The 25,351-nt window shown below is 38.0% G+C and overlaps 4 protein-coding genes and 1 long non-coding RNA gene across 13 annotated transcripts; all 5 read left to right on the top strand.

Moving 5' to 3' along the window:
* The first annotated feature begins 502 nt into the window (after positions 1–502).
* LOC143427496 (PTB domain-containing engulfment adapter protein 1) lies at positions 503–17,919 on the top strand. Of its 5 annotated transcripts, none has more exons than XM_076901683.1 (10): positions 5,924–6,062; positions 7,812–7,925; positions 13,301–13,409; positions 13,488–13,555; positions 15,059–15,241; positions 15,325–15,651; positions 15,725–15,939; positions 16,024–16,238; positions 16,334–16,560; positions 16,634–17,919. In XM_076901683.1, the coding sequence occupies exons 3-10, from the start codon at positions 13,340–13,342 to the stop codon at positions 16,706–16,708; spliced, it is 1,380 nt and encodes a 459-aa protein (XP_076757798.1). In that variant the 5' UTR covers positions 5,924–6,062; positions 7,812–7,925; positions 13,301–13,339; the 3' UTR covers positions 16,709–17,919. The 5 variants fall into 5 exon arrangements, with proteins under 5 accessions (XP_076757796.1, XP_076757795.1, XP_076757798.1 ...); XM_076901682.1 differs by having other exon boundaries at positions 7,812–7,929; XM_076901681.1 differs by lacking the exons at positions 5,924–6,062; positions 7,812–7,925 and adding an exon at positions 503–640.
* Positions 3,105–4,553, top strand: LOC143427497 (uncharacterized). 3 transcript variants are annotated; one of them, XR_013102317.1, is made up of 3 exons: positions 3,105–3,248; positions 3,431–3,806; positions 4,524–4,553. XR_013102317.1 is itself a non-coding variant. In XM_076901685.1 (2 exons), the coding sequence occupies exons 1-2, from the start codon at positions 3,113–3,115 to the stop codon at positions 3,595–3,597; spliced, it is 303 nt and encodes a 100-aa protein (XP_076757800.1). In that variant the 5' UTR covers positions 3,105–3,112; the 3' UTR covers positions 3,598–3,851. The 3 variants fall into 3 exon arrangements, 1 of the variants encoding a protein (XP_076757800.1); XR_013102318.1 differs by lacking the exon at positions 4,524–4,553 and adding an exon at positions 4,028–4,101; XM_076901685.1 differs by lacking the exon at positions 4,524–4,553 and having other exon boundaries at positions 3,431–3,851.
* Positions 8,607–9,714, top strand: LOC143426813 (uncharacterized). The gene is made up of 2 exons (XR_013102191.1): positions 8,607–9,508; positions 9,608–9,714. It is a non-coding gene; the product is annotated as an uncharacterized LOC143426813 (long non-coding RNA).
* A 626-nt stretch (positions 17,920–18,545) lies between the features above and the next one.
* Clic (chloride intracellular channel protein 5) lies at positions 18,546–25,203 on the top strand. 3 transcript variants are annotated; one of them, XM_076901018.1, is made up of 4 exons: positions 18,546–18,759; positions 23,019–23,324; positions 23,435–23,761; positions 23,853–25,203. In XM_076901018.1, the coding sequence occupies exons 1-4, from the start codon at positions 18,691–18,693 to the stop codon at positions 23,931–23,933; spliced, it is 783 nt and encodes a 260-aa protein (XP_076757133.1). In that variant the 5' UTR covers positions 18,546–18,690; the 3' UTR covers positions 23,934–25,203. The 3 variants fall into 3 exon arrangements, with proteins under 3 accessions (XP_076757133.1, XP_076757132.1, XP_076757134.1); XM_076901017.1 differs by lacking the exon at positions 18,546–18,759 and adding an exon at positions 20,607–20,769; XM_076901019.1 differs by lacking the exon at positions 18,546–18,759 and adding an exon at positions 22,744–22,878.
* LOC143427114 (uncharacterized) lies at positions 21,340–22,553 on the top strand. The gene is made up of 2 exons (XM_076901021.1): positions 21,340–21,491; positions 21,586–22,553. Exon 2 carries the CDS (start codon positions 22,167–22,169, stop codon positions 22,467–22,469), a length of 303 nt encoding a protein of 100 aa, XP_076757136.1. The 5' UTR covers positions 21,340–21,491; positions 21,586–22,166; the 3' UTR covers positions 22,470–22,553.
* Positions 25,204–25,351: the final 148 nt, after the last annotated feature.

Below are 25,351 nucleotides of genomic sequence, written 5' to 3'. Positions count from 1 at the left end.
TAACGTCTACTTTAAAACGGTCAAGGGCATTGCAAACTAATTTGACATTCTTTTATTTCACCTTATTGGAATAAAAATGTTGGAATACTCGTTAAGATTCGTTAAGTCGAATTATTCAATGTAGTCTATATACATACCAAATGATAGAAAATATGTTTTTAAAATCATACGACAAGCTTCACAATTATTCTGTAGTACCGAGAACATGACATGTAGACATGGATAACGAATAGTAATTATTTATTAATTTAATTGTAATCACTTGTATTGTACATCAGTCACATAAGGAAATACTTTTTACGTATAATTTATTTTTATAATGATAGTTAAATTCCGTTAGAACACGTTTAACTATTTAAATAATGCCGCCGTATAACAAGGAATATGGCTACCCACTGTACGACGAGGAACAAACGATTGGATATGGCGACGAAAGCTGAACCTGCGCTTTGCTAATAGAGGGGGCTGCACATGTATATATGTACTTGACTAGCCCGCCTGAACTCTCAAACAGATTTCTTCCCATTCGCATTGGTGGTTTGTCTGTATTGTCGGAACAGGTGAATTGCGTCCAGGGAAAGCGGACGACGGTGTAGAAACGTCAATCGCCGAGTCGCACAATAATAATTCATTCTTGTCGGTGAGTGAAAACAATCAATTACTTGCGGTCAGACAGTATTCGAACTGTTTTCGATTGTCCCATTGTGTCACGTCAGTATTCACAAAAAGAAAAACAAAAAAAATAAAAAGTGTTTTTAAACGAGAGACAGACGAGAGGACTTTCTATTTCGGCATTTTTACGCGGTGTGCGCGAATACGATCGGAATAGGGAAAGGCAAGGGATAGAAGAGGATAGAGGGATCAAGAACACGGACGAACGTAAAGGTCTGCTCGTGATCTAGACACTTGGCAAGCTGGCAAATGGAACATTCCTTTAACAGAAAGGCGTTCATAGATTGTGCATAGTTCTGGTGAAAACATTTTCCTCTTCGTGCTTTCTGTTTTCCACATGGCACGCAATCTTTGAGATTTCAAACTCCCTCGATGCGCGCTTCATCTTCATTTTGTATATTGTCTTGCGCATCAGATTTTACTGATGTCTCCCGCTACTTACTTCCTTGTCTTCTTTTTCTTCTTGTTACAGTTTCATAAAATACAGAAGCGCATAAATGATTTTTGAGGCAAGTAAATATTTTCCATGAATCTAATGTTATGAAAATTCCATTTTATCAATAAGATTAGCAAATTATAAAAACTTGTACTTCATTGTTTCCAACATGTTGATTGTTTGAAAGCGTAAACATTGGCAATGGTTCCAACGGATAAATCAAAACTTCCGATGTCACGTAGTGAATTAACTCAAGGACAGAACGGGAACAGTGCCACTAAATGGTGAATACTACGGAAGGTTTTGTAACGTGTTTCACCATACTCGTATGCATACATATGTGTATTACAATTAATTTATTTTATTATAGCAAATGCATGATATGTACTTATTTAAATACGTTCACTGCTTATACTGAAAAAGATCGTTTACGCATTGTACTTATCATTTGGTACATTCATACACGTCGCCGGTTACAGATATCTTTTCGTATCACATGAGCGCTCACCCACTCTTAAACCATCCGAATCGTTGCCCCTTTTCAAAGGAATACAACACTCTACATTTCCACATTTTTGATCCACGCAGCCTTCAAGAGATATCCGATGAAATCCAATTGGATTTATTTATTGGAACTTAAAGGATCACTTGTGAGGTGGAACAGGTTTCGATTTTTTATTAAGTAACATCTAATTTTTCGTAAATTAAATTGGTTTAAAGCAAATGTAGTATCTTTCTTCAAATACGTATACCAAAAATTATTATTCGACAGAATAGTTGATCAACACTAGTAATCGAGAAACGTGTAACTAATGTAACCCCTCTTACGTAAAAGGCTTTACAAGTACACATACGTTGGTAGTTTTCAGTTGCGCGATCATATACGTATTGTGCTTTTCATAATTGCGTTAACCATGCTTTACGAAATCGTGTTTATCTCTCAATCAATTGGCAAAGTTGCAACCACGACTTCCAATATGTAATAAGGAAGGAAAAAACGTCGTTGCTAGGTGAAACAAGTATCCGTACAGGTGATTGCACTTTAATAAGGAGTCAAAGTTTCCTTCAAGTAATAGCGTAAGAATCTAAAGCAGAAGTATGCTTTACTTCTAGTAAGTTGCAAAGAGGCGTATCTGCAAAATTCTATTTGTATTACATATTCAAATTTCTCAAGTTATAATAGATTCGTATTTCATTTCCAGTATTCAAAATAAATTAGTTTATTGCATCACACGATTGATCTTACGGCGATATTTAAGAACGAGATGGATAATATCTGCAAGGTGACTAACTTGAATACTTGTAATAAACCTTAACAATATATAGTATATAGCTACGGCACTGTGAGAAAGTTCCGACGTAAGAGAGACAACGTTGTCATTTTGAACAACGTTGTTTTTTTCAAAAACACATTGATACATAGGCATGTATTAATACATCTGAACAAGATGGAGTATATTCGCTATTCTTATCCAAATGCAACAAAGAGATGCCCCTTTTTAACAATTCTTTCTTTAGAGTGGAAGCTGTTGTTTTCGAGAAGCTCTATTAATATTTGTTCATCCAGTGACTGTCAAGTCTCATTTTAATACGCACAAGTTTCTAATTACATTGTGTCTCATGGGACGCGCCTTGTCGTTGAATAATTATGCACACTTGAATACTGCAGCTTGCGGTACGTGCTTCGTATAACGATACCAAGGAAATGATTGTTGGATGCAGCACGTGGCTAATAATTTTACACCATTGGTTAGAAATGTAGAAAAACGTTTGGTAAACGGTTAGCGTCTTTTAATACCTATATTTGTTTGAGCTATTATTGTTATTTTTAGATAGTACGTGGCTGTCTCATTATTTTTTTGAAATAGTTTTTTGTATTAGTTAATATTACTTTGACTGAGTATTTATAACCCAAACATAAATATGTTTGTACGTACAACTAAACAATTTATAATGGTATGTTCGAGAATCATCCACGGTTTATGACTTTTGTCACGAGACAGAATGTTAATGCACCAAAAATGCAGAGGAAGTGATTACTGGTGGTCAAGAGCACGGTCGAGGAAACCAACTGATTACATGCACAGTATACGGGAGGAACAGATATTTAATGCGGGACCGGATTTTTACATGCACATTCGTAAGCAGAAGCCCTGTAAAGATCCATAGATACATATGTATCTAACATAAATGTGTGTATCTATATATTATCGTAAGTACATAAGCACATGTGAGAAATACCATACTTTTGAATAAAACGTGCTGTACTGGTATCTAGGATCGGAGCTTCACCCGTTACAAACACGGAAATTGCATTTGCAGGTTACTTGACCATTAATGTGTTAATTACTCCCTCGACTTCTATTGCAATGAATGCACGACGATTTGTATTCACACGTCTATTAACTATAGCTTGGTATTTAACAATTTATAGCTTTGGTTATTGTGTTTTTCCCAGTGTGCTTGATAGAAATTTTGTAATTTTGTAGGAGAAAGAGAGAGAAAGAGAGAAAGAGAGAGAGAGAGAGAGAGAGAGAGAGAGAGAGAGAGAGAGAGAAAGGAATCTTAACAAACACTGCTTGTACACGGATAATGGTACGGACGTAACTATCTCTGATTATCATGTGGGTTCATATTTTCAACGTACTGTAACTCTGCAAATGAAGAAATTAATTGTATTCTACCCAGTGCTTATCAGGTGGGCGTACCTTGTTGAATTCCATGCATTACCATTAAAATGAGATATGTTATTAAGGATATGTAAAACATTTATATATCGCAACTAATATCTATGTCGAGCATAGCGAATCGCGATACATATACATACACTTTCTCTGCTTTCGCGCCTATGCACCGTCCACGTCGTGTTCGCCATGTAGTGTATATGTATAGCAATTGTGTATTGTCCGAGGTGCTTAGCAGTGAAACCAGATCTCGAGAAAGTTAAAAAAAAAATAAGCAAATCAAGAAAATTACTCTACACATATGTAGCGTAGTGCATTGTTAGGACAAAATACTAGTACTTATTATGCAAAAGGATCCACAGCAAAGATGACATTCGTCGATGAAAGATGATCAAAACAAAAATTGTGTAATCATTCCTTTGCTATTCGAGTCTACACACGTGGGTAATGATTCTAGCCTCACTAACACAAACTGTACATATAATGAATGAGCAGGCGTATGCGAAAAAAACCGGTTCTCTGTTGTCGATGCTGAATCATACCTAAAATCTGTCGACTTCTTTCACATTCACATTCACATTTACATTTACATTTACATTTACATTTACATTTACATTCATATTTTCAGGATGATGATCATCCAATGCACGTACAGCAACAAAACATTAACAATTCATGCCCTAAGCGGATTCTTAGTTAACAATATTTTATCTCATTATTATTTCCGCCAGTTGGGAATTCCATCAGTTTTGCATTCAATTACTATATAATCGGATATTATTTTGGAGATCAGAAATTCTTGCATTTTTTATTTCCATCAAAACTTGTAATATGTGAAGTTCTTCTGGCGTGTAGTTAAGGAGGTGCGTGTGTATGTGTGTGTATATATATTTGCTATTAAAAATTCAAATTTACGAAATAGTACAGTTGATATAATTGTACATACGAATTTTACAGAAAAGGGAAATTATAAAAGATTTGTTTCTTTTGCGCCAAATTTTCACAGTTAAATTATGGATAATCACATTGTGAACAATTTTATAATTCGGCATTATTTTCTCATACGTAGGTTATAACGTCCATGGTCCTCTGTACTTTTAGCTACAAAAAAGGCAAGACGAGTCTGCATAACGCGGTTTGACTGGCGCATGTTGCATATATATAGGTGTGTATGTACGTATCTACGCACGCGAATATAGCGCCGTGCATCCTGTTCTAAAGTTTCATCTTGCATTTCTCTCAATTTCATGTAACCTCGAAAGTGGACGATCTTCATCTCTATTGAATGAAAAAGAAATAATGGTAGAATGTTTTCTAATGAAACGCACGATGTATCGACGTCCTTCGGTCAACGATATCAGTTACGAAAAAAAATTGCAACAGCTGTAAAGATATATATGTAAGTGGATCTTGTCGTTAGAATATGCTGTCCTTCCCTGTCGATGATCCGCAGCAGAAGAGGATAGACAACTTTGGTCTCGGTCGTGGCTGGTACCACCATCCTCTTATCCCTCCTTATTCTATCGAATCGTCCACAACCACTGATCGTGGTTATGTCTTTATTCTGGTATCCTCTCTTTAAAGTCTTCATATGTATGTATATAGTATTTTACTATATCTGACCCGTAATAATTAAATAATTTTGTGAATCCAACTGCATGTATCTAATTCTTCATGTTATTGTATCTACTCTTCATAGAAAGTAAATTCTTTGTCAATTCGAATAACTCATATTAATATTTCAGTGGCAGCCTCTGCAAAAGTAACAGGAGTGAATGAATTTGTTGAAATTGTAAGCGATAAAAGACGTCTTTAAATGGCAATCAATTGCAAACTCGAACGAAAGTAGATGAGAACGGAGGACCATGGTCCCGACCGTGGCTGGTACCACCACCTATCAAGCCTTCTCATTCTACCGAACAATCTTCCAGCAGCACCGATTCGACTCCCACGACTGGTTCCGCTGGTACACTCAAGTCGGTCGAGATCGGTTTTGTTCGGACCCTTCCGACAGCACTCGTTGCTTCCAAGCTTGCTTGTTCGCCATTCGGGTAATCAACGTGCGCGCCGATCAGTCCAACATGAGCCGTCGAACGGTTTGCGTCATTTAAATTTTGTTTATTTCTTCTTTCCCATTTCATACGTTTTTTTGCTTGTGACTTCGTCGTTGTTCCCTGTTGCTCGTTCGCGAATCCATCTCGATCGTGTGGGCATGTGTTACTGCGTTTAACTTTCCTGGATATACATACACATAGTGAACAACAGTCGGGGTAAGTTTTCAAAGTTCCATCAATGCAGTTGTGTTTTACTTGTTGAATTTTATTTTTCGAATACTTTATGTTCTTAAGATTGCTTGAAATAGTTTGGTCTCTTTAACTGTAAATGGTGATAACAGATATTTCGACGAGCAGATTCGCCTTTGTTAGATCTTGCAGATTTGAAAGTCATCGTTTGTGCCTGTGCGTGGCTTGCGTTTAACTGGAGAGATCTCAATTGTCCTTGCAATTTAATGCATCTGAATCGAAACAGACCATTGGTCGCAATACCATATGATGGAATGGAGAGAGAAAAAATGAGGTTCATTAATCGTTTCGCTTTTCATTGACCAACATTGAGATCGTTCGAAAGGTTTATGAGCAAAATTACGTTATGCTCTTTGTATGTAAGTGAAATTTCTGGCTCTTTTTAAACGTTCTACTTTCTACCTGCGTAGTGTTGTGCTATTTACTTTCTTGCGTGGAAACTGTTCATAATGGATCGGTATGCATCGAAAATTTGCAAGGAACGATAATGAAACACGAAACATTCTGAAGACGTAGTATGTATGCGTGCGTGCATGTATATATATATATACGTATATGTGTCTATAGGTAGATATAGTCGTATATCTTTTTTAATTTTGGTATCTTTGAATCGATCTTAGAATACAAACGGTATATAATATTTTTGTAATACAAAATATAGCAAATTTTATTGTTACATAAAGTACGGTACGACGAATATTAGCTGTTTTAAGATTTACTGGTTGCAAGAATTGACCTTTATGTGTTAGGGTTAATAGAGTCGTGTACTTTACGTCTTATGTGCTGTCGCAATATGTAGTTTAAAAGAAATTATGACCCAGAGGTTATCCGATAACTTTAATTGTTGATAAATGAATTTAAATGGAGCATAGAGATTGTTCTTAGTGCAGACGTAGGCTATAGCAACTGAAAGATCCGATATGAAAATTAATGTCACGATAAAGAAAGTAATGTCAGTCGTTATTTGAAAGAGCACGATGCGTTTCATGGAATTGAATAGAGAGATAACAACGCGACTGGCGTCTTCATTCATTTTTTCGCTGATAAATTTTAATAACCTTTAAAAATCGCAATGTTCCAACATGAAGAATCTTGATATCGCATTATGCGATTAAGCGACTACGAAAATACTAATATTAAATTTACATCATCATATTTACAATATCAAGTAATTTTTCTTTCATATTTCGTCACAGAAATGTTGTTATTAATGGGCGTAATAGATACGGCAAAATCCATATATCAATATGATGGTGCATCCACCCACAAGCAGTATGTGATTAAAATTTGGTTTCGAGGATGAAACATTAGCCAGTTAAGCGTTTCGGTCTCTTTTTAAGAAACATATGTATTTATGTGAACTTTTTCATACTTGAAAACGCAACATTAACAATTGCTCATATTATGTAATGATTTGCAGCTGCCGAGAGAGCATTAAATTTCTATTTTCCTACCTTTTTTATACCATTTTACCTGAATGGAAACTCGTAACACAATACTCGCGTGACGATCAGAATAATGAGGCTACCGAAGAAAGTATGAGCACGTTTAGAGACGCATATAGAGTGAGGAGAAACGACAACTTTGCACCGTATTAAATCGAATAAACTAATTGCGTTATTGTCATTTACATGTGTCATTGATCAGCTGTATTATTTTATTCAGCAATTAGAATTCGTGAGAATGGAGGCGTATATTTTTTTCTTTTTTCTTTAGTTGAAATATGAGAAACGGATTTATCTGGGACAATGAGTTTCCACATTGCCATTGGAAAGCGGACAAGAAACGAAAGATACATCGCCTGAAGCGACAGAGAGCATTTCATTCGATGTCGGTAAATCGCTCGACAAAGCTGCGCTTCTTTTTGATGGATCGTTTTATCGAATGTGGGTCACGATCACAGCTCACGATACATTTTTTCTTCTAAATAAGTCGACTCGGGACGATTGACGCCGCGCAAAGTTTGAGAGAAAGTGCGACCATGCATTTTTTAATTGTCCGCATCCGCTGGAAAAATAGTAGCAATTATACCGTTCGTCCTGTTGGATACACGGTTAATCGCGGATTAATGGTGATATGCTATGTAGATTCTTCGGGTAATGACTCGCGAAAGAAACTTGCAACTTGTTTGCGTCCCTCTTTTTCTCATTCGCTTTCGTACTCCCGTTCGTTCCACGCGCTAACGATCCCGCACTCGATTTCACACGTTCGTCGAAAATACTTTCGATGTATCCTCTGTGTTCATTTTAAATTAGAGAACCTTGTCCACTTATTAGTGGTGTGCAATATGTAAACGTTTCAACAGTTTGGTTCATATTCCAACAGATTGGTTCATATTTGATAAGTTACCTCTAAAGGTTGCTAATACGATTTTCAATCATTTTTCATATTTCTGTAAAGGATGATAATTACTATCTACATTGGTAATCGATTGTTCCTATTGAACTGAACTTTTATACTGAAGAATAGAAGGTATATTTATAGATATATATAAGGTAGGACTTTTCTCTTAAATATGCAGAATTTCTACATTCTTATTCTTTCAAAATACTTATAACTTTTTGTACTTTAGGTACTGTCTAACACGTAATTCGTATGGCACGACACGTATCTTCCGTGTTATGGAGGATCCTACTGTGAACAGTACGACGAAACTGAACGGAATTAAGTAAAATAGAAGCCCGAACTTGATGTAGATATAAATTGTAAACGGTTAAAAGCAAATTCCTGGCGGAACAAGGAACAAGGGTGATCAATTCGCAGCTGAGATTGGATTAGGAGCGACGATTAATTGATTCATTGCAGACATAGTGACCAAGTGGATGATAAAACACGATTCTCACGCCACAGTGGGGAAGTCTCACCTTGAACGTTATGCAACGCGTTATTAACATATGCATAGTTGCTCCGATCGGGGTTAGTTCGTAGAAAAACTACGTTGCGTCTAATCGACTGCATCTAAATGATGTCGGTGTCGCGACGTGCAATTAGAAAATTCCATGGAATCGTTTGTCTTCACTCTGTACAACTTCTCTCTGCCTTTAGTTCACTTTTTCTTCATTGAGTCCGCCTGACGTTAAACCCTTTAGTATGTCTGCATTCTAACGGTCATCTGATGGAGTAATTACGTTGTCCGGTGCGACACGTATACAGTTAAGTTGACGTTTTGTTAGAAATTTCAACGCGTAGAGATATGATATTACTCGGTTGAGGAGGAAACGTAAGGCTTGTGATTCGTTTGATGCGACGAAAGTTACACGGGCTTGCGTTATGGATCGTCGAGAATTCATTCGCAGCTCGTACGAAATTGGTGGCGAAAGTTGTTGACATTATCCATGGTATACGGTATGCGGTAGTTACGGTTCTTAACTATGACCAACGTTTATCCATTATTCATAGGGGGGAACTTCTTGGTAATTATACATTTTAATGATTCGTAAATAAATCGACGTAGTTGAATCGTTACATTGTTCTTCTGGTTTAACGTTGCCTGATATCTGTTTCTCCAATAGAGTTGGATAGTTAAGCGGAGTGGTGAGCTCTTTCTTCGTTCTCAAAGAACGGCTCAGAAAAGGTATGCCCATTCTGACCATCGCTAAACTGGATAATCGTATTAGTGCACACGAAATTACAAATAGTTTATTTACTGGAATAAGGAAGTGAGTATCTGAATTCGTCTACGCTTCTGTACATCATTTGTCTCATGCGGAACTTAATATCTATTTCTTTTTCATTTTTCTATATGGGCCATTCTACTTTCATTTTAAACATTATTTCTCTTGGTATTTGTTGTGAATAATATTCAGTAATGTTTATTAAAGCATTACCATCGCTCATATTTCCTGGCCTTTGCCTTAGTACATTTTTCAACATACAAATTAGCTTCAGCTATCATAACATTTACATACTATTGTCTAAATGGCACGATTATGTTCTGAATCACATTCGAGGTCTTTTTCATATGTTTAAACTTATATTAAACAGCCATGTGAATATTCTAATTATTCAGGACGATTCTAGTAAACTGTATTACACATCTTCTTAACATTTTATACACATTCTTTTTGTTTAAAATAGTTGGTAAAAACGACATTTCATATGCACCATCGTAATACATGCAAAACAGCTGTGACTTTCATATCGCAGTGGTATTATTAGCATACATTTCTCGATGCCTGGCGCATCGTCCCAATGGAATGCAGAATGCTTCACGATTTTCGCAAAGACAAGCCAGAGAAATTGAACGCAGCGCTTTGATAATAATGGCTTGCGTTCCTCTTGCGTGGATTTATAACATACCCACGTCGTCTTCTCGTTTCCGTAAACATTTACGCTGGCGCAGTTGACAGAGCGACGTCGAACGTGTGCGGTCTAAAACAGAAATTAATCTTCAACCAGTAAGATTTAAAGCTCGTTACATAATTGATAGAGCCGAGTTAATATTAGACTCGGCGGTGCTCATTAAATTAACGACGTAACATATTTCAGATATGCAGGAATGTCCGGCTCTTCGACATACGGAGCTCGTGCGGACTTTCATTCTGGTAGATTGGCCGGATCGTTCACCGTTAGACTGTTGCCAAGAAGTTATTTATTTGACGTATTCGCGTAAATATCATGCACATTAACACGTGAAAGGGCCACTCACCCCTGTGTAAGTAGGATGCGCCATGCACCTGTTGTATGGGATAGCTGTGCGTGTCAGACGTGGCACACGTTCGCTTCCGATCCTTTTCATACGTCCCTCGGACAGATAGAATTACAGGTAACCCTTTCACAACGTGGTCAATTCATGTATTCCACACTATTATGTTTCAAAATCATCCTAAAATTTGTCTAAAAAGAATTAAACCGTTCCGTAGTTCCTTTTAAGTTTTGCATTTAAATATTACCAATAAATCTTTTTAGAATAACTATTTTTTTTGCATTAATTTTTTGTACTTGAATTGTTCAACTATTCGTACTAATTATTTAAAACTTCGTAAGACCTGAATTTTCAAGTTCTGTAGACCATATAGCCGTATATTCAAGATACGCATAGAATAGGCGCATACGTTTAGCTACAGTTATTCACATTAATATTCAGGTAGCGATATACTTTTCATTTCTATGCTTTGTATATTTGCATAAAATTTTCCTTACTGTCTTAAAAGTACCAGTAATTAAAGGGAGAGAATTGAGATTATATTGTATTATAGACGAGTTGTAAATACAAATACAGTTTGAAAGCGAACCGACCACAGATTACACAATATAAACAAGCTGCCGTACAACAGGTGTCGTATCCATTTACGATTGAGATGCACTGCCAATTTACTACTCGCACGATTTATTTTTGATACCAATCATCATGAAACTTTGCAGTTCTAATTACCATTTGCTTCCTGCAAAACTCTCAAGTCGTCATCCAATCATTGAATTTAAAACAGATTCGACATCCGTGTTGTTCTTTACTCGGGTAATTTCTTTGAAGCGAGTTCCTTCGCCTTTTTCACGCGCGTGACTATGGGAAATCATTGTGTCATCAAGAACGCCGGAACCCCAGTTCCCATGAGTTCCAAGAGCCGGCGTGTAGGCTGAACGCGCGTTACCTGAACGCGATTTGAGAGCAGATACGACGAAGAAGGAACTTCGCTGAGTCGGAGAGAAAGGGATTATCGTATACACTACCGTTCACAAATACCGAAACCTTTCCAGTGAACACTCAATTAACACTTTTGAGCATCTAAAAAAATTGAAGAAGACAGTAAAGAAGACGTAAAGCTATTGTACTTTCTTGAAATGTAAAACGCATATGAGTCTACGAATACTGATGAACATTGTTCAAATGTATAAATGAATCTATTCATAGTATTATGAATTCTGAATGAGATTTGACTTAGCTTGAACAAACAAATGATATGGTAACATCCGTAAATTATTTTTTAAAAGTAATTTTATATTTGGGACAGGTAGACGTAGACTTTTGTGACCGACTGTACATGTGTACTGTAAGGCAAGGCAAGTCACGGAAAGGCAGAGACCGGGTTCCATTCCGGGCTCGCACAGCGAACCACGGCAACAAACGGCACACAATACACACGGGCCAGGCAAACGCTTTGGTCCGACCTCTTTGTGGCTACGTGGGAGGATTAGGAAGTCGTGTATTAAATCCGAACCTCCACCTTTCAACTCAACGGTTAATCGCTTCTCAAATAGAATGCCCAGGATACTGGCGTGAACCGGCACGCTCTGCGTACAAAAGCGAGATCGTGATTGCGCTCATTTTTCAGTTAACATACAGAGAATTCTGCTTCTTTCTTATCAACGTGTCTCTCCTTCACTCATTCCGCTCGGACGGCCGCGGTCAAAGAGGATTTCGACGTAGAATGGAAACCAGAGTCTCATCAAAGCGTTCCTCGTCATACATCAAATAGCTTGCGTACATAATGGCGCAACAATAACGATTGATATTATTTTGAACATGCGACACGGTGCACCACACAGTTCGACTCTCTAAGTAACTCTTCAGCGCACGGTTGATCTAATTGAGTGCACAGTGGTCGCGGGGTGTGAATAGTGTCATGTGCGAGATGATGAAACGCGAAAGGATTTAGCCTTCGTGTCCAAGGCCTACGGCTCGAACGGCGAACAATCGTCTGCACTTTAAGCCGGTTCTATGCGCGGTTTACTACTCAGGGGACAATAAGCAGTCGATGCAGCGATGCCTGCTCGTTATGGAAATTTGTTCGTTTCTCCATTGATTAGCAGGAATCTCCTCGAGAAGTAAACGAGTCGATAACGATCCCGGGCAATTAAAGAAAAAGTGTTCACGTTGGTATTGATGTAGCGAGTCGCAAGTGACGGGAAGTTCTTCTTTAAGTGGGCGTATTGTTGTACAGGATATATTATTCACGATTATTTTATCTATATTATAACCACTCGATTGTATAATCGACACGAAACGGGAGGGAAAAAAACACGGCGAGAGGTACTTCTCACGTTCCGCGAATAGTGAAAAGTTGTTTCATTCGCCGTGTTACGTAAGCCATGTATTTTCGCTTTTAATAGACGATTCCCCTCTTTTTATTTCGTTACACTGCGCGAGTAATGAACTTTCCTGTCTCCATCTGCGTCTAGCTCTGAACTTGGGGATGAGAATTACGCAAGGCTCTTTCCTACTGCGTTACCAGACATTTAATATTCTTTCAATGATTCTTTTCCAGCTGCCGCGGTGAACAGGTGGAACCTAAGCAACTGACAATATGAGAAACTCAACGTTACTGAAATGGGCGCAAAACTCGACGAACAGCAAAAATCAAACCAACAAGAATGGTGAGTAGATTCCCTTTCAAATAGTCGTACGTTGCAATGCATTCGGTTGGGCGTAATATCGATGAATTCTACTTGCAGGAACGAATAGGAACTGGATACACCCACCGGATGCGCTCCAAAAAGGCCACATCGCCTACTTAGTCAAGGTATATAATACAAGTTGTTACGTTCAACGTTAAATAACGAGAAGAACGTGCAGCAATTTCAACAGATATCGAACGAAAATGGTATCACCGTTCTTTAACTTCTTACATTAGCAAATAATTCATTGTAAACTGTGTAAGTTTCTGACGATACCATAGTAATCATGAAAGTATTAATATCTGAGTTCAGCAACGCAGCAAAGTTGTTCAGTCTGTTGCAAAATTGCCAGATTGCATAAAAAAAATAAACAGATCCCGATTACGCCGTAAAATATTCGATATTTCTCCGGATATCGAACCGTTTTGGTAAGGCCAAGGCCACTGTACCTTTCGTCTTTTATGTTTGCAAACGGATGATGGAAATTCACAGTTGGTATATTGTAGAAATAAACTGACAGAACAGAAAGCAAACTGGAATTCCTGAAACTAAACTTGATTTGATCTGCGCAATTTGCTCGAACATATAGAAGTGGATGTTCAAGTTTTTTGAACTGATAACGTATGTCGTGATGACTCGTAGAAATCAATCGTTGCGTTCCGCAAAGAAAGAGATAAACTAATAATAAGGATCCGACCGGTCATTGGGAATTTCCTTGAAGCGTAGAACACGAGAACGAACCGCGAACAAATAAACACATTTTGATCCATCTTCATCGTCGAAACATTGTAGCAGCGCAGCTTTTTAGTTATTTAATAATAGAGCGCGACAGAGAGAATGTATAGTGTAATGTTACAACGTTCTGATTGAACGTGTAAAAAGTTGTCCAACTTCTTTTTGCGATCGATATATTCGAGATTTTTCCCTATATTTATCATTTGCTTCTTTTCCTTGTTTCGTTGACTTCCTGTTGCTTAAAAAAGTTACATAATCCGCTTACAGTGTTCGCATCTACCTTTCATTTCTTTTCGCGAATCGCCGCTTGAACTGATGTGTGAGCTCGCGCACGAGTGTGCTTGACTCTTTTAAAATGCGAATATACGCACGTTCGTGAACGAAACTATTGTAATTGAAAGTTGGATCGGGTGAAAAGTTCGTCGTACCTTAAAATTTCACAAAGATTTCACTATTTTTCCAAACGTATGTCCTTTTAATCGCAATGCAAATTTTTATTATGTCTGTATTTTAAAGCAAATTATATGTAAATTCTATATAACTAATTCTAATTAACTCCAGATCACTTTCGCAATATATAGTGAATTAAAACTAACATACATTCTGAAGACAATAGAGTTTAATTAATGGATGTTACAAGGTAGTTATTTGTATGGAAGTTTAGAATAATTTAATACATATTGAATATTGCTTTAACCATTGACCTCGACGTCACGGCATACATCACTTCGCCGCATGTCAGATCAGTAATTAGTATAGAGCAATATTTTATGATAATTTCTGTATATGTATCGAGGCATAACGAAACATCTGCGCGTTCAATTATCGTACATTTTTTTTCTTGTTGAAAAATTACAATACTTTAACTGTAATGAGCGTGTTATACTTTGTAGTACTTGGGCAGCACAGAAGTGGATCAACCTAAAGGCATCGAAGTTGTTAAAGAAGCAATCTGCAAGCTAAAATTCAACCAACAATTAAGAAAAAGCGAGGGTACGAAGACACCAAAAGTAGAACTGACTATAAGCATCGATGGGGTTGCAATTCAGGAACCCAAAACGAAAACATCGCCAAAAGTATTGTACATTCTTAATGTTTAGGATACGAAGAGAGATGTATTATTTAATAAGTGCACTATAAATTAACCATCCTTTTCTAGCGGATTATGCATCAATATCCACTGCATAGAATATCGTACTGTGCTGATGATAAGGGCGAGAAGAAGTTCTTCAGCTTTATCGCAAAAGAGGAAGACGCTGAGAAACACACATGCTTCGTCTTCGTTAGCGATAAACTAGCTGAGGAGATCACGTTAACAATCGGCCAAGCTTTTGATTTAGCGTACAGGCGGTTTCTAGAAACGTCCGGAAAGGATTTGGAAACACAGAGACGCTGCATGGTATTGCAGCAGAAGATAAAGCGGCTGGAACACGAGAACAACGTGTATCGTCAACGGTTACAAGATATAGCTGCTATCAAAGGATCGGTTGGTTTAAGAAACTATAATAACTACAATATTTTTGAATCGCAAAACATACTTTATGAAAATTGTTCTTTAGGCTGATGTATCAGCATATTTATCACAACATAATCTTCCGGATATCCTGCACGTTCCGGGTGCCACAAACGAAACGGCTCAAGTAAATGGATCGACTAGCAAATCGTCACTTGCCGTAAATAACGATAGTAACGGGAATACTTCTAATGGATCACAGCAACCACCACCAGTTCCTCCAAGAAGTTTTGAGAAAACATTCGACGATAACTTTATGGGGTAAGATCTACAGGAATATATCGATGCACATGCTTTATAATATTCAAAGTATATTTAATAATTTAATGATTTTTATGTTAGCAGAAGTGAGCCCGCTCCAACGCCATCGGTTGGTACTAAATTGGAAGGTCTCTTGATGGACGAATTTGAGGAAGATTTCAATCCTAGAGCATACGAAAGTGCAGTCAATGGTCTAGCAAATCATCAAACAAATCACAATTCTGTTTTAAATGGTCAGATATCCTCAAATTCCAACTTTTTCTCACAAAGCAATGGCACTACAAGTCCTCCACCGTTATGTGAGTCAGTCGTTTATTATTTTCTTTTCTAATAAAAATTAAATATTAGATTGATCGTTGAATATTTTTTATCGCCTTTCGTATGTTCCATTCAGTGGCCCCACCACCAAAGGCAAAGGATTCCAGACGTCAAAATGGAGTGAAAGAAGATTTGTTTGGTAGCATCCCTTTTAATCCCACACCATCTGTAAATGCAAAAAATGAATTCAATGATCCATTTGAAATGGGTGAATTCGGTGGTACAACGCCAATTTCTAATCCTAGCCAGCAAGAATTAGAAAATGCGATTGGTCTTTTAGATAAGAAGTTGCTCGAAATGAAGGTTTGTATTTATGATTAAAGGAAGACCAAAGTATATTCAGTTACTACAAGTAATTAATATGTTGTTATTTCAGGATGGTTTTAGTAGGGGCCTTTCTATCGATACTGATGATTTCTCATTGGAAAGCTTGGATCCGCTGCGAAATTGAATGAAGCGTTTTCTTTCATAGAAAAAGGCAGTTATTCGTTATCAAATGTTCGTTCGAGAACATATAAGTTCAGGAAATGAATAGGCAAATTGGGAACATACATTTATGCGAAACCAAAATTAGTCAATTATTATAATTATGCTAATCTTATATTTATCGTGATGTTTGATATTTATCATATGCCTATTGAATACTGATAGCTTATGTCTTCATAGTGAGCAGTGTAGAGGTTTAATGCATCCATTTATCAGAACACATAGGGAAACAAATGGTATTGATACTGGTATAATACCTTTATTAATACTGTTTGTTTGTTTGTTTATATGTTCTTTCTTCTTCTTTTTATATAAAAATTTGGATATAAGAGCGGAACATAAGATGTTTCATCAGAATTTCCTATTGAAATTTATCGCAGATCAAGGGACGAATTTTTGGACAACATATTCTTCTTCGTTTCATGAGTGGAGAAATCAATTACCGTGCCTTTTATCAGCATTCAATTACCTGAAGCAAGAAATATCCATGAAATCATAGGTTTCTGCGTAAACTCTACAATAGATTTCTGTTTGTTAACGTTATCGTAACTTGTGGATGTTGTACTCCTATTATGAAGTGCTTTAGCAGTTTCTTCAATTATATTCCTACATTCCTTTTCAAGAGAGGGAAATTTAGAATCATGTAAAACTATCGCTTTTAATTTTAATTATATAAATGTCGTATTATTTTTAGACGACAAATAATTGAAGAGCAATAGTTGTTTTCTTTGTTATATCGCAGAGTTTAACTAAAAAGGAACCAGTACATTTTTCGTGTAGATACAATTTGACGTCAGTATGCAGTTTCCAGGATGAATTATCAATATTATCAATGGAGATCGTTATTATTACTAGGCGATTGTATAGCTCTACTCCACTGCATTACATCTCTGATTTTTCATTACATTCATTCAGAAACGTAAATATACATATACACATGCAAAGGAGCAAAAAAAACGCAAGAAAAATGTAAAATGGTATGAATGTTGTGTAAGATTTTAGTCGTCAATTTTACAGATATTTATACGAACGTCACATTTTTGAAGATCATACAAAAGTTGCTAGTTGGTATAATAAGAGAAAGATTATTCATTATGTACATATGAAATGCTGTTTTATTATTGTTGCTTTATTGTTTAAGCATTACCGTTAACAATATAATGCGTGAATAATGTAGCCAAGAAATTTGTTTTATTCAACCTATATTTAACTAAATTTTCGAAATTTATTTAAATTTCTATTCTTTCTCTCAAGTACTAGAATTCAAATTTCAAATAATCGAATCTGGATCGATACATTATATTACTCGATATATTATCGATTATTTTTCTTTCGATATCTTAAACCTCTATTTTCAGTACGATCGAAAATTAATTCGTAACTGCCTGTTCACTTGTTCCTTTAATTACAAGTAAATTGTTATTTAATATTAATATATATTGTCAGCGAGCAATATTGGGTAACTATATGAACATTTTAATTTATTTATAACTGTGTACTGCACAACAACTACTTGCACTAATTAAATTGTACTGCAACTGGTTAAGTGCAGCAAGAAAAAGTAGAACTGTAGACGACAATTGCGTGATTTTATCTATATAATCTATGTTCGTATATTTTTCTTTTTATTCATTTGTTTATCGATATTAAATGTTTGCAATTAAAAATTGTAATGTCTCTCATTCGGATTGTCGAAGCGTCAGCATTAAGTGGTCGCTACGTTACCGACCGAAGCCGATAACGTACCGGGTTGAGCGTTCCGCCGTGGTGAGGCGCCATTGTCGTAAACGTGGCGCGGCACGCGCTGCGTCAGTATTCCGCGAGCTTCCATCGCGTTCTGTTGCAGTCAATCGCCGAGGAAGGATCCGTCCCGTTCGATAGTGAACTGCGGAGTACGAGAAAAAGTGCCTTTCGCCTAAACTAGCATAAGAAGGAACGAATCGAAGGATGGCGGACGACAGTCACGAGAACGGCACCAGCAACGGCGCCGTGTCCGAGATCGAGTTAATCATCAAGGTGAGTTTATAATCACGCGTGGAGAAGCGACGAGGAAGGAGGAAGAGATAAAGAAAAAAGGCGATCCGTTTCGTGCACGATATGGGCGTGGAACGTACGACTGGTTTCTTCCTGCACTTTCTTCTTCTTCCTCCTTCGAATCTTTTATTCCCTTTCCATCCGGTGATGACGAACACGGCTGAAACGGTCGTTTTTTCACCAAGATCCGTGTGCATTGGTCTACCGTTTCGGAAATAGGGAAGCCGCTCTCGGTTACTATTCACCGTGTACAAGTAGCGTCCAGCCGCTAATCTGGCTATTCTTTATTTTCTTGTTGTTCGTTTTGTCCCGATCGTTTCCACGGCCAATAAAATTCATAGACTGATCAAACGTACGCTTAATTTATTGGATGACTGGATAAGTTGAACTTTGCCTCGCTATTCGAATATGGTGGCGGAGCGCCGAGGCGTTGTTCGAAAGCTTTTTCATATTCGTCGATGACTACATGCAAGCACAAGCGACATCGACGAGCATCTATCTGCGTGTATACGGAACTATTTCTCGCGAGGAAACCGACGTAACGCCACTCGAGGAAATACGTGCATATGGATGTATGTATATACAAATAGGATTCTGCTCGGCCGCGGTTTCGACGTCATTGCCTCTTCTCTAGAAGAAAGAAATCCTTCACTCTTATCTCGTGCAACATTTTCACGATAATGCGTGCCGTTTTCGGTCGTTCGCTTTTACTTGCATGGAGATAAGCGTTTCTCGCAACCTGTCTCTTTCTGTTTCCCGCGTAATATGTCATTGAAAATGTAGTCAAGTTGTTCTTGTCGCTATTAGTATACTAAGTTAACCAGTTTAGAAGCATCTACATCTAACCAATCACGCGATGTGGAAATAACCTTTGAAATTTCGTACGAAGTCCTTTGAATTGGCAATTATATCTGTTAGACTCCTACCGATGATACTAATTATTAATTCATCTTATCCCCCCCCCCCCCCCCCCCTCCTCTCAATTTCCATCAATAATGGATGTCGTTTATCTAACGATAGATATCGCGAAATCCACATCGGTGGATAAATAGATAACTGTCGTAGATTCGCGTAGCAATCGATTTGATCGAGAACGAACTTGATTCCACTTCTTGGAACTTTCTTTCACCGTATTTTCTAGGAAAACGTCTCCTTAAAAGGAAAGAGGCTTCTTTCGATCTTCTAATTACGAGCTGTCGATTAAACTTTCGCCAGTCGGATCAACTGAATCCCGGCTTCCATGCTTGTTTCACCTGTTTGTCGCTCCTAATCAGGCCTTGCATTCCGACCTATTTTGGACCTTAATCTTATCGCTACCGAAAACGTGACGCATGTTAGAAACATTCCTTTATAAACAACTTTGTTTCTATTGCATCGGCCACCGAGTTGTTAACCAACAAATAAATAAATAACGCGAATGAATGCATTGGAACTAGTTCAGTTGTATGTCAACACGTGGTCAATCATAGGAGAGCTCCTTAACATTTAACGTCAACAGGTTTGATTTTCCGTTCCCTTTCTCGTATATGTCCAACACGAGTTCAAGAATATCTCGCAAGTTTTTCTTCTTGTGCGAAAAATTGCGCTAGCATTTCATTGGGCGAGTCGCTCAAGTCCTTTGACGCGGAATATACAAGGACGGTTAAAAAAATGGTAATAATCCCGTTTATTGGGTCGTTCGAAAACTTCTCGCTACTAAAAACTGAAGTTGCGCGCTCTTTGGTAGACCTGATTTTCATGCTTCAGATGCCGAGGGATTTTTTCTTAATCGCGCATTGTTCGAGAGACGAAGAGAGAGAGAGAGAGAGAGAGAGAGAGAGAGAGGGAGAGAGAGCCGAGCCTTATAAGTAGAATCCTGCGGGAACGTGAAATAACTGACGACGACGCCGACGTTCCATTAGAAGAAGAGATTTAATGGTAACTGGCCGACCTTGCACTCGGAAGGCGATCATGCGAGGTCTTCGTAAGTGTGTCAAGCGGGATGAAACGACGGTGAGCACGGCGAGGTCCTCAAGATTCTACCGTTAAACGATGAACTCCTTTACCTTCCGCTTTCCTCGCTCCTTCTGTCTTTCCCCCCTCGTCCGTAAACACCCCTCCGCACCTCCCCTCTTTCCAATGTTTCCACTTTTTCGTCGGACATCGGTCTTCTCTTTGCCTCCCTGATTTGCGTTACTTTGCATCGGTTACCCGTGACCGTGAATCTTTAACTGTTAATTTCGCACCGTCTGCAGAACCAGCCACCTTTGCATTTTATTTTTCCACGTACAAAGAGAGAGAGAGAGAGAGAGAGAGAGAGAGAGAGAGAGAGAGAGAAAGAAAGAGCGCACACAATCGAATAAATGTATAAACAGAGTAGTAACGCCCAATTCCAATTTTTAGTGGAATATTCCGTTCAATGTAAATATTCGATAGTAAGAATAAGGAAGTATCGCGTGTACAGGTGTGGTTATAAAGAATCGATCGGATGTTGCGGCTTAATCTTCTTTGAGACCATTACGTTCTTAGGCTCGCGATAGCATTCACTATATGGTTACATATCTGTTACATATCTATGCGATGTACTAAAGCGAGAATAACACTTACGACAATGGCACGTACTCGATAGATAACACGGATAGTACCGCTGATAGTTCGGTTGTATGAGCGCATATTCGCCTATTTACCGTATGCTGTTCATTATACGGCAACCTGCCCGATGACGTGTTGCATCCGTGAGTATTGTGCCCTTCCATTTCGCATTTTGCCTTCCTCTGTACCGATATGCCGAAGCCAACCATTCTAATCGCGCGTGTGTGTGCATTGCAGGTAAAAGCCAGCGGAGCTTCGAAAACCGCTCGATGCGTTCTATAAGCCTGTACGTCGGTCAAGTTGAAACGGGAATCCCGTGTAGGTGTACCGGTGCGCGGAGAGAAACGTACTTGTTTCAGAAGAAATGAGGAATTTGCTTCGGTCAACTACCAGCCATGCCGTCTCAGTCTCGTATCCAGCCCTCTCGCACGCGGGATAGCTTAATAGGCGAAAAAGGAAAAAAATAATGGAAAAAGATTCCTCGCGGAAGAATCGCGTTACACGTGACTCTGTGTCGCCAAGAAAAGTAGTACGCGACGATGGTCGATTATAATCGAATTTTCAAGCGTTCAGCGGAGAAAGGAAAGCAATAGGCGCGCGGTTGAGCGAGGGATTTACTCTTGCGTTCGAAAATGAAAGACGTTCGACGCTTCGTGACATTTGATCCACCGTCAACGCTTTCCGTGCCATTCATATTCGATGACACGGATACCTTTGACAATTTCCAAACTTGACTGAACCCATGCGAACGATTCATTTTTGCAGTGTCTCACGTGAATTCTGACTGCTATTTTTGAGGATACTGTAATTGTTTGGCGATGGTAATTTGCACATCTAGTACGTCATATTTAATGATTCTCCTAATCTGCTATTCATCGTATTTTGAAAGACACAACACTTACCAGGCACAATATTACCGAGTATCGGCCTTCGCCAAAAAATTGCTAAGCTTCGTACGCGAAAGGTCAGGCTGGTTTCTCGAGGATAGGGACATGACTTGCTCGCATCATACGTTCTTTAAACTTGGAGGCCAAACTTACGTCATCGCGCAAAAAAATGATCAGTCTCCTTTTGGACGAGTTCTACCTGTTTTCTGGGAATCACGCTACGTTGGTTGGTGAATAATTTCATTTTGACTTGATTTTGAAATTATTGTCGAAACACAAGGCGAAAATAGAAACAAAGTTGGTCGAAGTTGGTACATCGCCAACGTTTAATTCACTTCAATTGCATGGATACTGGATAATCCTTATCTTGTCTTTTTGCTTACTCGCTTGTGAGCACTGAATCGAAGCTGTAGCAGTTGCATTTACGTCTATCGGTTATACACGTGTAATATAAGATGTGGCTGAAATAGGGGATTGTCATTCTTTAACGGGCTTAAGATTAAGCGCACTTCTTTTCATAGCTACGCGACGTAAAGCTTCTAAGCGCCTGTTCAGAGAAGAAAAAAAGAAAGCAGGCTGCGTCATCGAGGGGAATAAATAAACCGTGACATCGAGAAAATGAGAGCGGAGCCGGGTATATTAGGTACCCGTAATTTGCTCGATCAGCTGGCGAAAACCGATATCGTTTCGTATTTACGACGTTCGACTGTTTTATTTTTAACAAACGTTCGGTTAATTAATCTTATCGCGCTATAAATTAGTAATACGAATACGTATTTACAGGCATCCACGATCGATGGCCGCCGAAAGGGTGCGTGTCTGTTCTGCCAGGAGTACTTTATGGATTTGTATCTTCTTGCCGAGTTGAAGACAATTTCGTTAAAAGTGACCACGGTCGATATGCAGAAACCACCTCCCGATTTCCGCACCAACTTCCAAGCAACGCCGCCACCAATCTTGATCGACAACGGCGATGCGATATTGGAGAACGAGAAAATCGAACGGCATATCATGAAGAACATTCCCGGTGGACACAATCTCTTCGTGCAAGACAAAGAAGTGGCTACCCTCGTTGAGAACTTGTTCAGTGTATGTATAAGTATATTAAAGTCCCTTTCCCGGGCAACAGCTTTTTCCTCAGCGCGATCGACCGCGCTAAGTATGCGCGCATATATGTATACGTATCCTTTCTGTTCTAGAAATTGAAACTGTTATTACTGAACGCAAAGGATAAGGACAAAGATCCAAAATCTTCGTCGCTGATGACACACTTGCGCAAAATCGACGAGCATTTAGGTCGTAAAGGTACGCGTTTCCTCACAGGCGATACAATGTGCTGTTTCGACTGTGAGCTCATGCCACGATTGCAACATATCAGGGTAGCTGGCAAGTACTTCGCAGACTTCGAGATTCCTGAAACACTAGTGCATCTATGGCGATATATGCACCATATGTATAGGCTAGATGCCTTCTTACAAAGTTGTCCAGCCGACCAAGACATTATTAACCACTACAAATTACAGCAGGTGGGACTAACACTAAAAGGCTGTGAACTTTTTGCCTCTTTTACTTACTATTCGATTACGGTTTATTTAAAAAATGGTATTATCATTACAGAGCATGAAAATGAAAAAGCACGAGGAGTTGGAGACTCCAACATTCACGACCAGTATCCCAATCGAGGTCAACGACGACTAGGCTGGACCTCTGCCGTCGGGTCTATGATCTTTGTTATTTTGATGCAGAAAAATCGTCGACATTGGATATGAGCGGTGTGAACAGCATGGCACGCAGCAAACGTTTTCTATGAAACTTTCCAGTTCTTCCAATGGATGATTCTATGCACGAAGGGTCTGCTATTTATGAAAAGTATTCAGAATCTGAGTACTATTATACAAAATTTCCATCATTTAGGCTTGACAGCGCCTGTGCCGCTATACCGATTTGTATAACACTTTTGCTACGCATATTTGATAAATTATCGTCGACATTCTTTTATGGCCTAAATCAACGCAGGACAAGTAGCTTTTTTACCGCAGGAGATAGAAGGAGATACATATATAAGTATACCAAGGCTTTCGAGAACGACCTGTAAACATGTCCAGAGAAGTTATACAATTTTTTTCCTGTCCTTAATTTCCATTTTCTTTTCTTCCTTTTTTTTTTTTACTATGTGCGCATTTCGTACGTAGTGATTGTTTAAGCATCATTATTCTTAGAAAAGGCATTTTAATCTCTTATGTATACTCTAGATCAAAGTTGTTTACTGTATTTTTTTTTCTTTTTTTTAAGAAACAAAGTGTATCATCGTCTCTCTTGATGGTGATTGATAGCAACGGAGTTGAAAATGCAAAAGGGACGTATGCATTTGAATTAACGATCGGTTATATTAATATATTTTCTTTCCAATTATTCTCTTTTCTTTCTTGATAACTAAATTGTATTTATCATGCACATCTAAAAACTAATCAATAAACTGACTTATTGATGGTTCTTCTACAGGCATTTGCACACTCCATTCTACTCCTTTGTCGTATTGACCTGTTTGAATGAAGGAAGGTATTCTAGTCTAATGTATTTTGTACAATGTTAAAATTTCGATAAATTCTTTTTAACCGTACTTTTGTACGGGAAGATTCGAACAAATCCTAGTGCATACGTTTCTTCTAATCTCAGCGCGGTATTAGTAATAAATTCGAAGGCACGAGGAATTTGTCATATGTTGTAACATGGTAATGAATTTTTTACAGATACTGGTTTTAAAAAAAATGATAAAAGTCTTGGTTTAGAAACAGTGCTTACTTTTTATTAATACAATTGAACGAATTAACAAACTTGGTATTTCATATTAGTGTAATTATATTATTATTATATTATAAAGGATTATTATTGCTATTATTGTATTATTTTGGTCTATATTTGTAGAAATGAATACACCCATATTTACATTGACTTTTAGGTTCGTAGATGATTTTGCTCTTCATTTTATTTATTGCCTGCAACAGTTCGGAAAGCGCGATTTCCATGGAGATATTGTATAGCAGAATCTGATAAAAACGAAAAGGAAAGGAAGTATCTATCTTAACGACGTCGCTGTCCATTCGTGTGCGTTTTAA

The sequence above is a fragment of the Xylocopa sonorina genome, chromosome 9, assembly GCF_050948175.1.
Source record: "Xylocopa sonorina isolate GNS202 chromosome 9, iyXylSono1_principal, whole genome shotgun sequence".
Taxonomy (NCBI): Eukaryota; Metazoa; Arthropoda; class Insecta; order Hymenoptera; family Apidae; genus Xylocopa; species Xylocopa sonorina.
The sequence above is the reverse complement of the archived record's forward strand: the minus strand, read 5'-3'. Positions and strand labels throughout refer to the sequence as shown.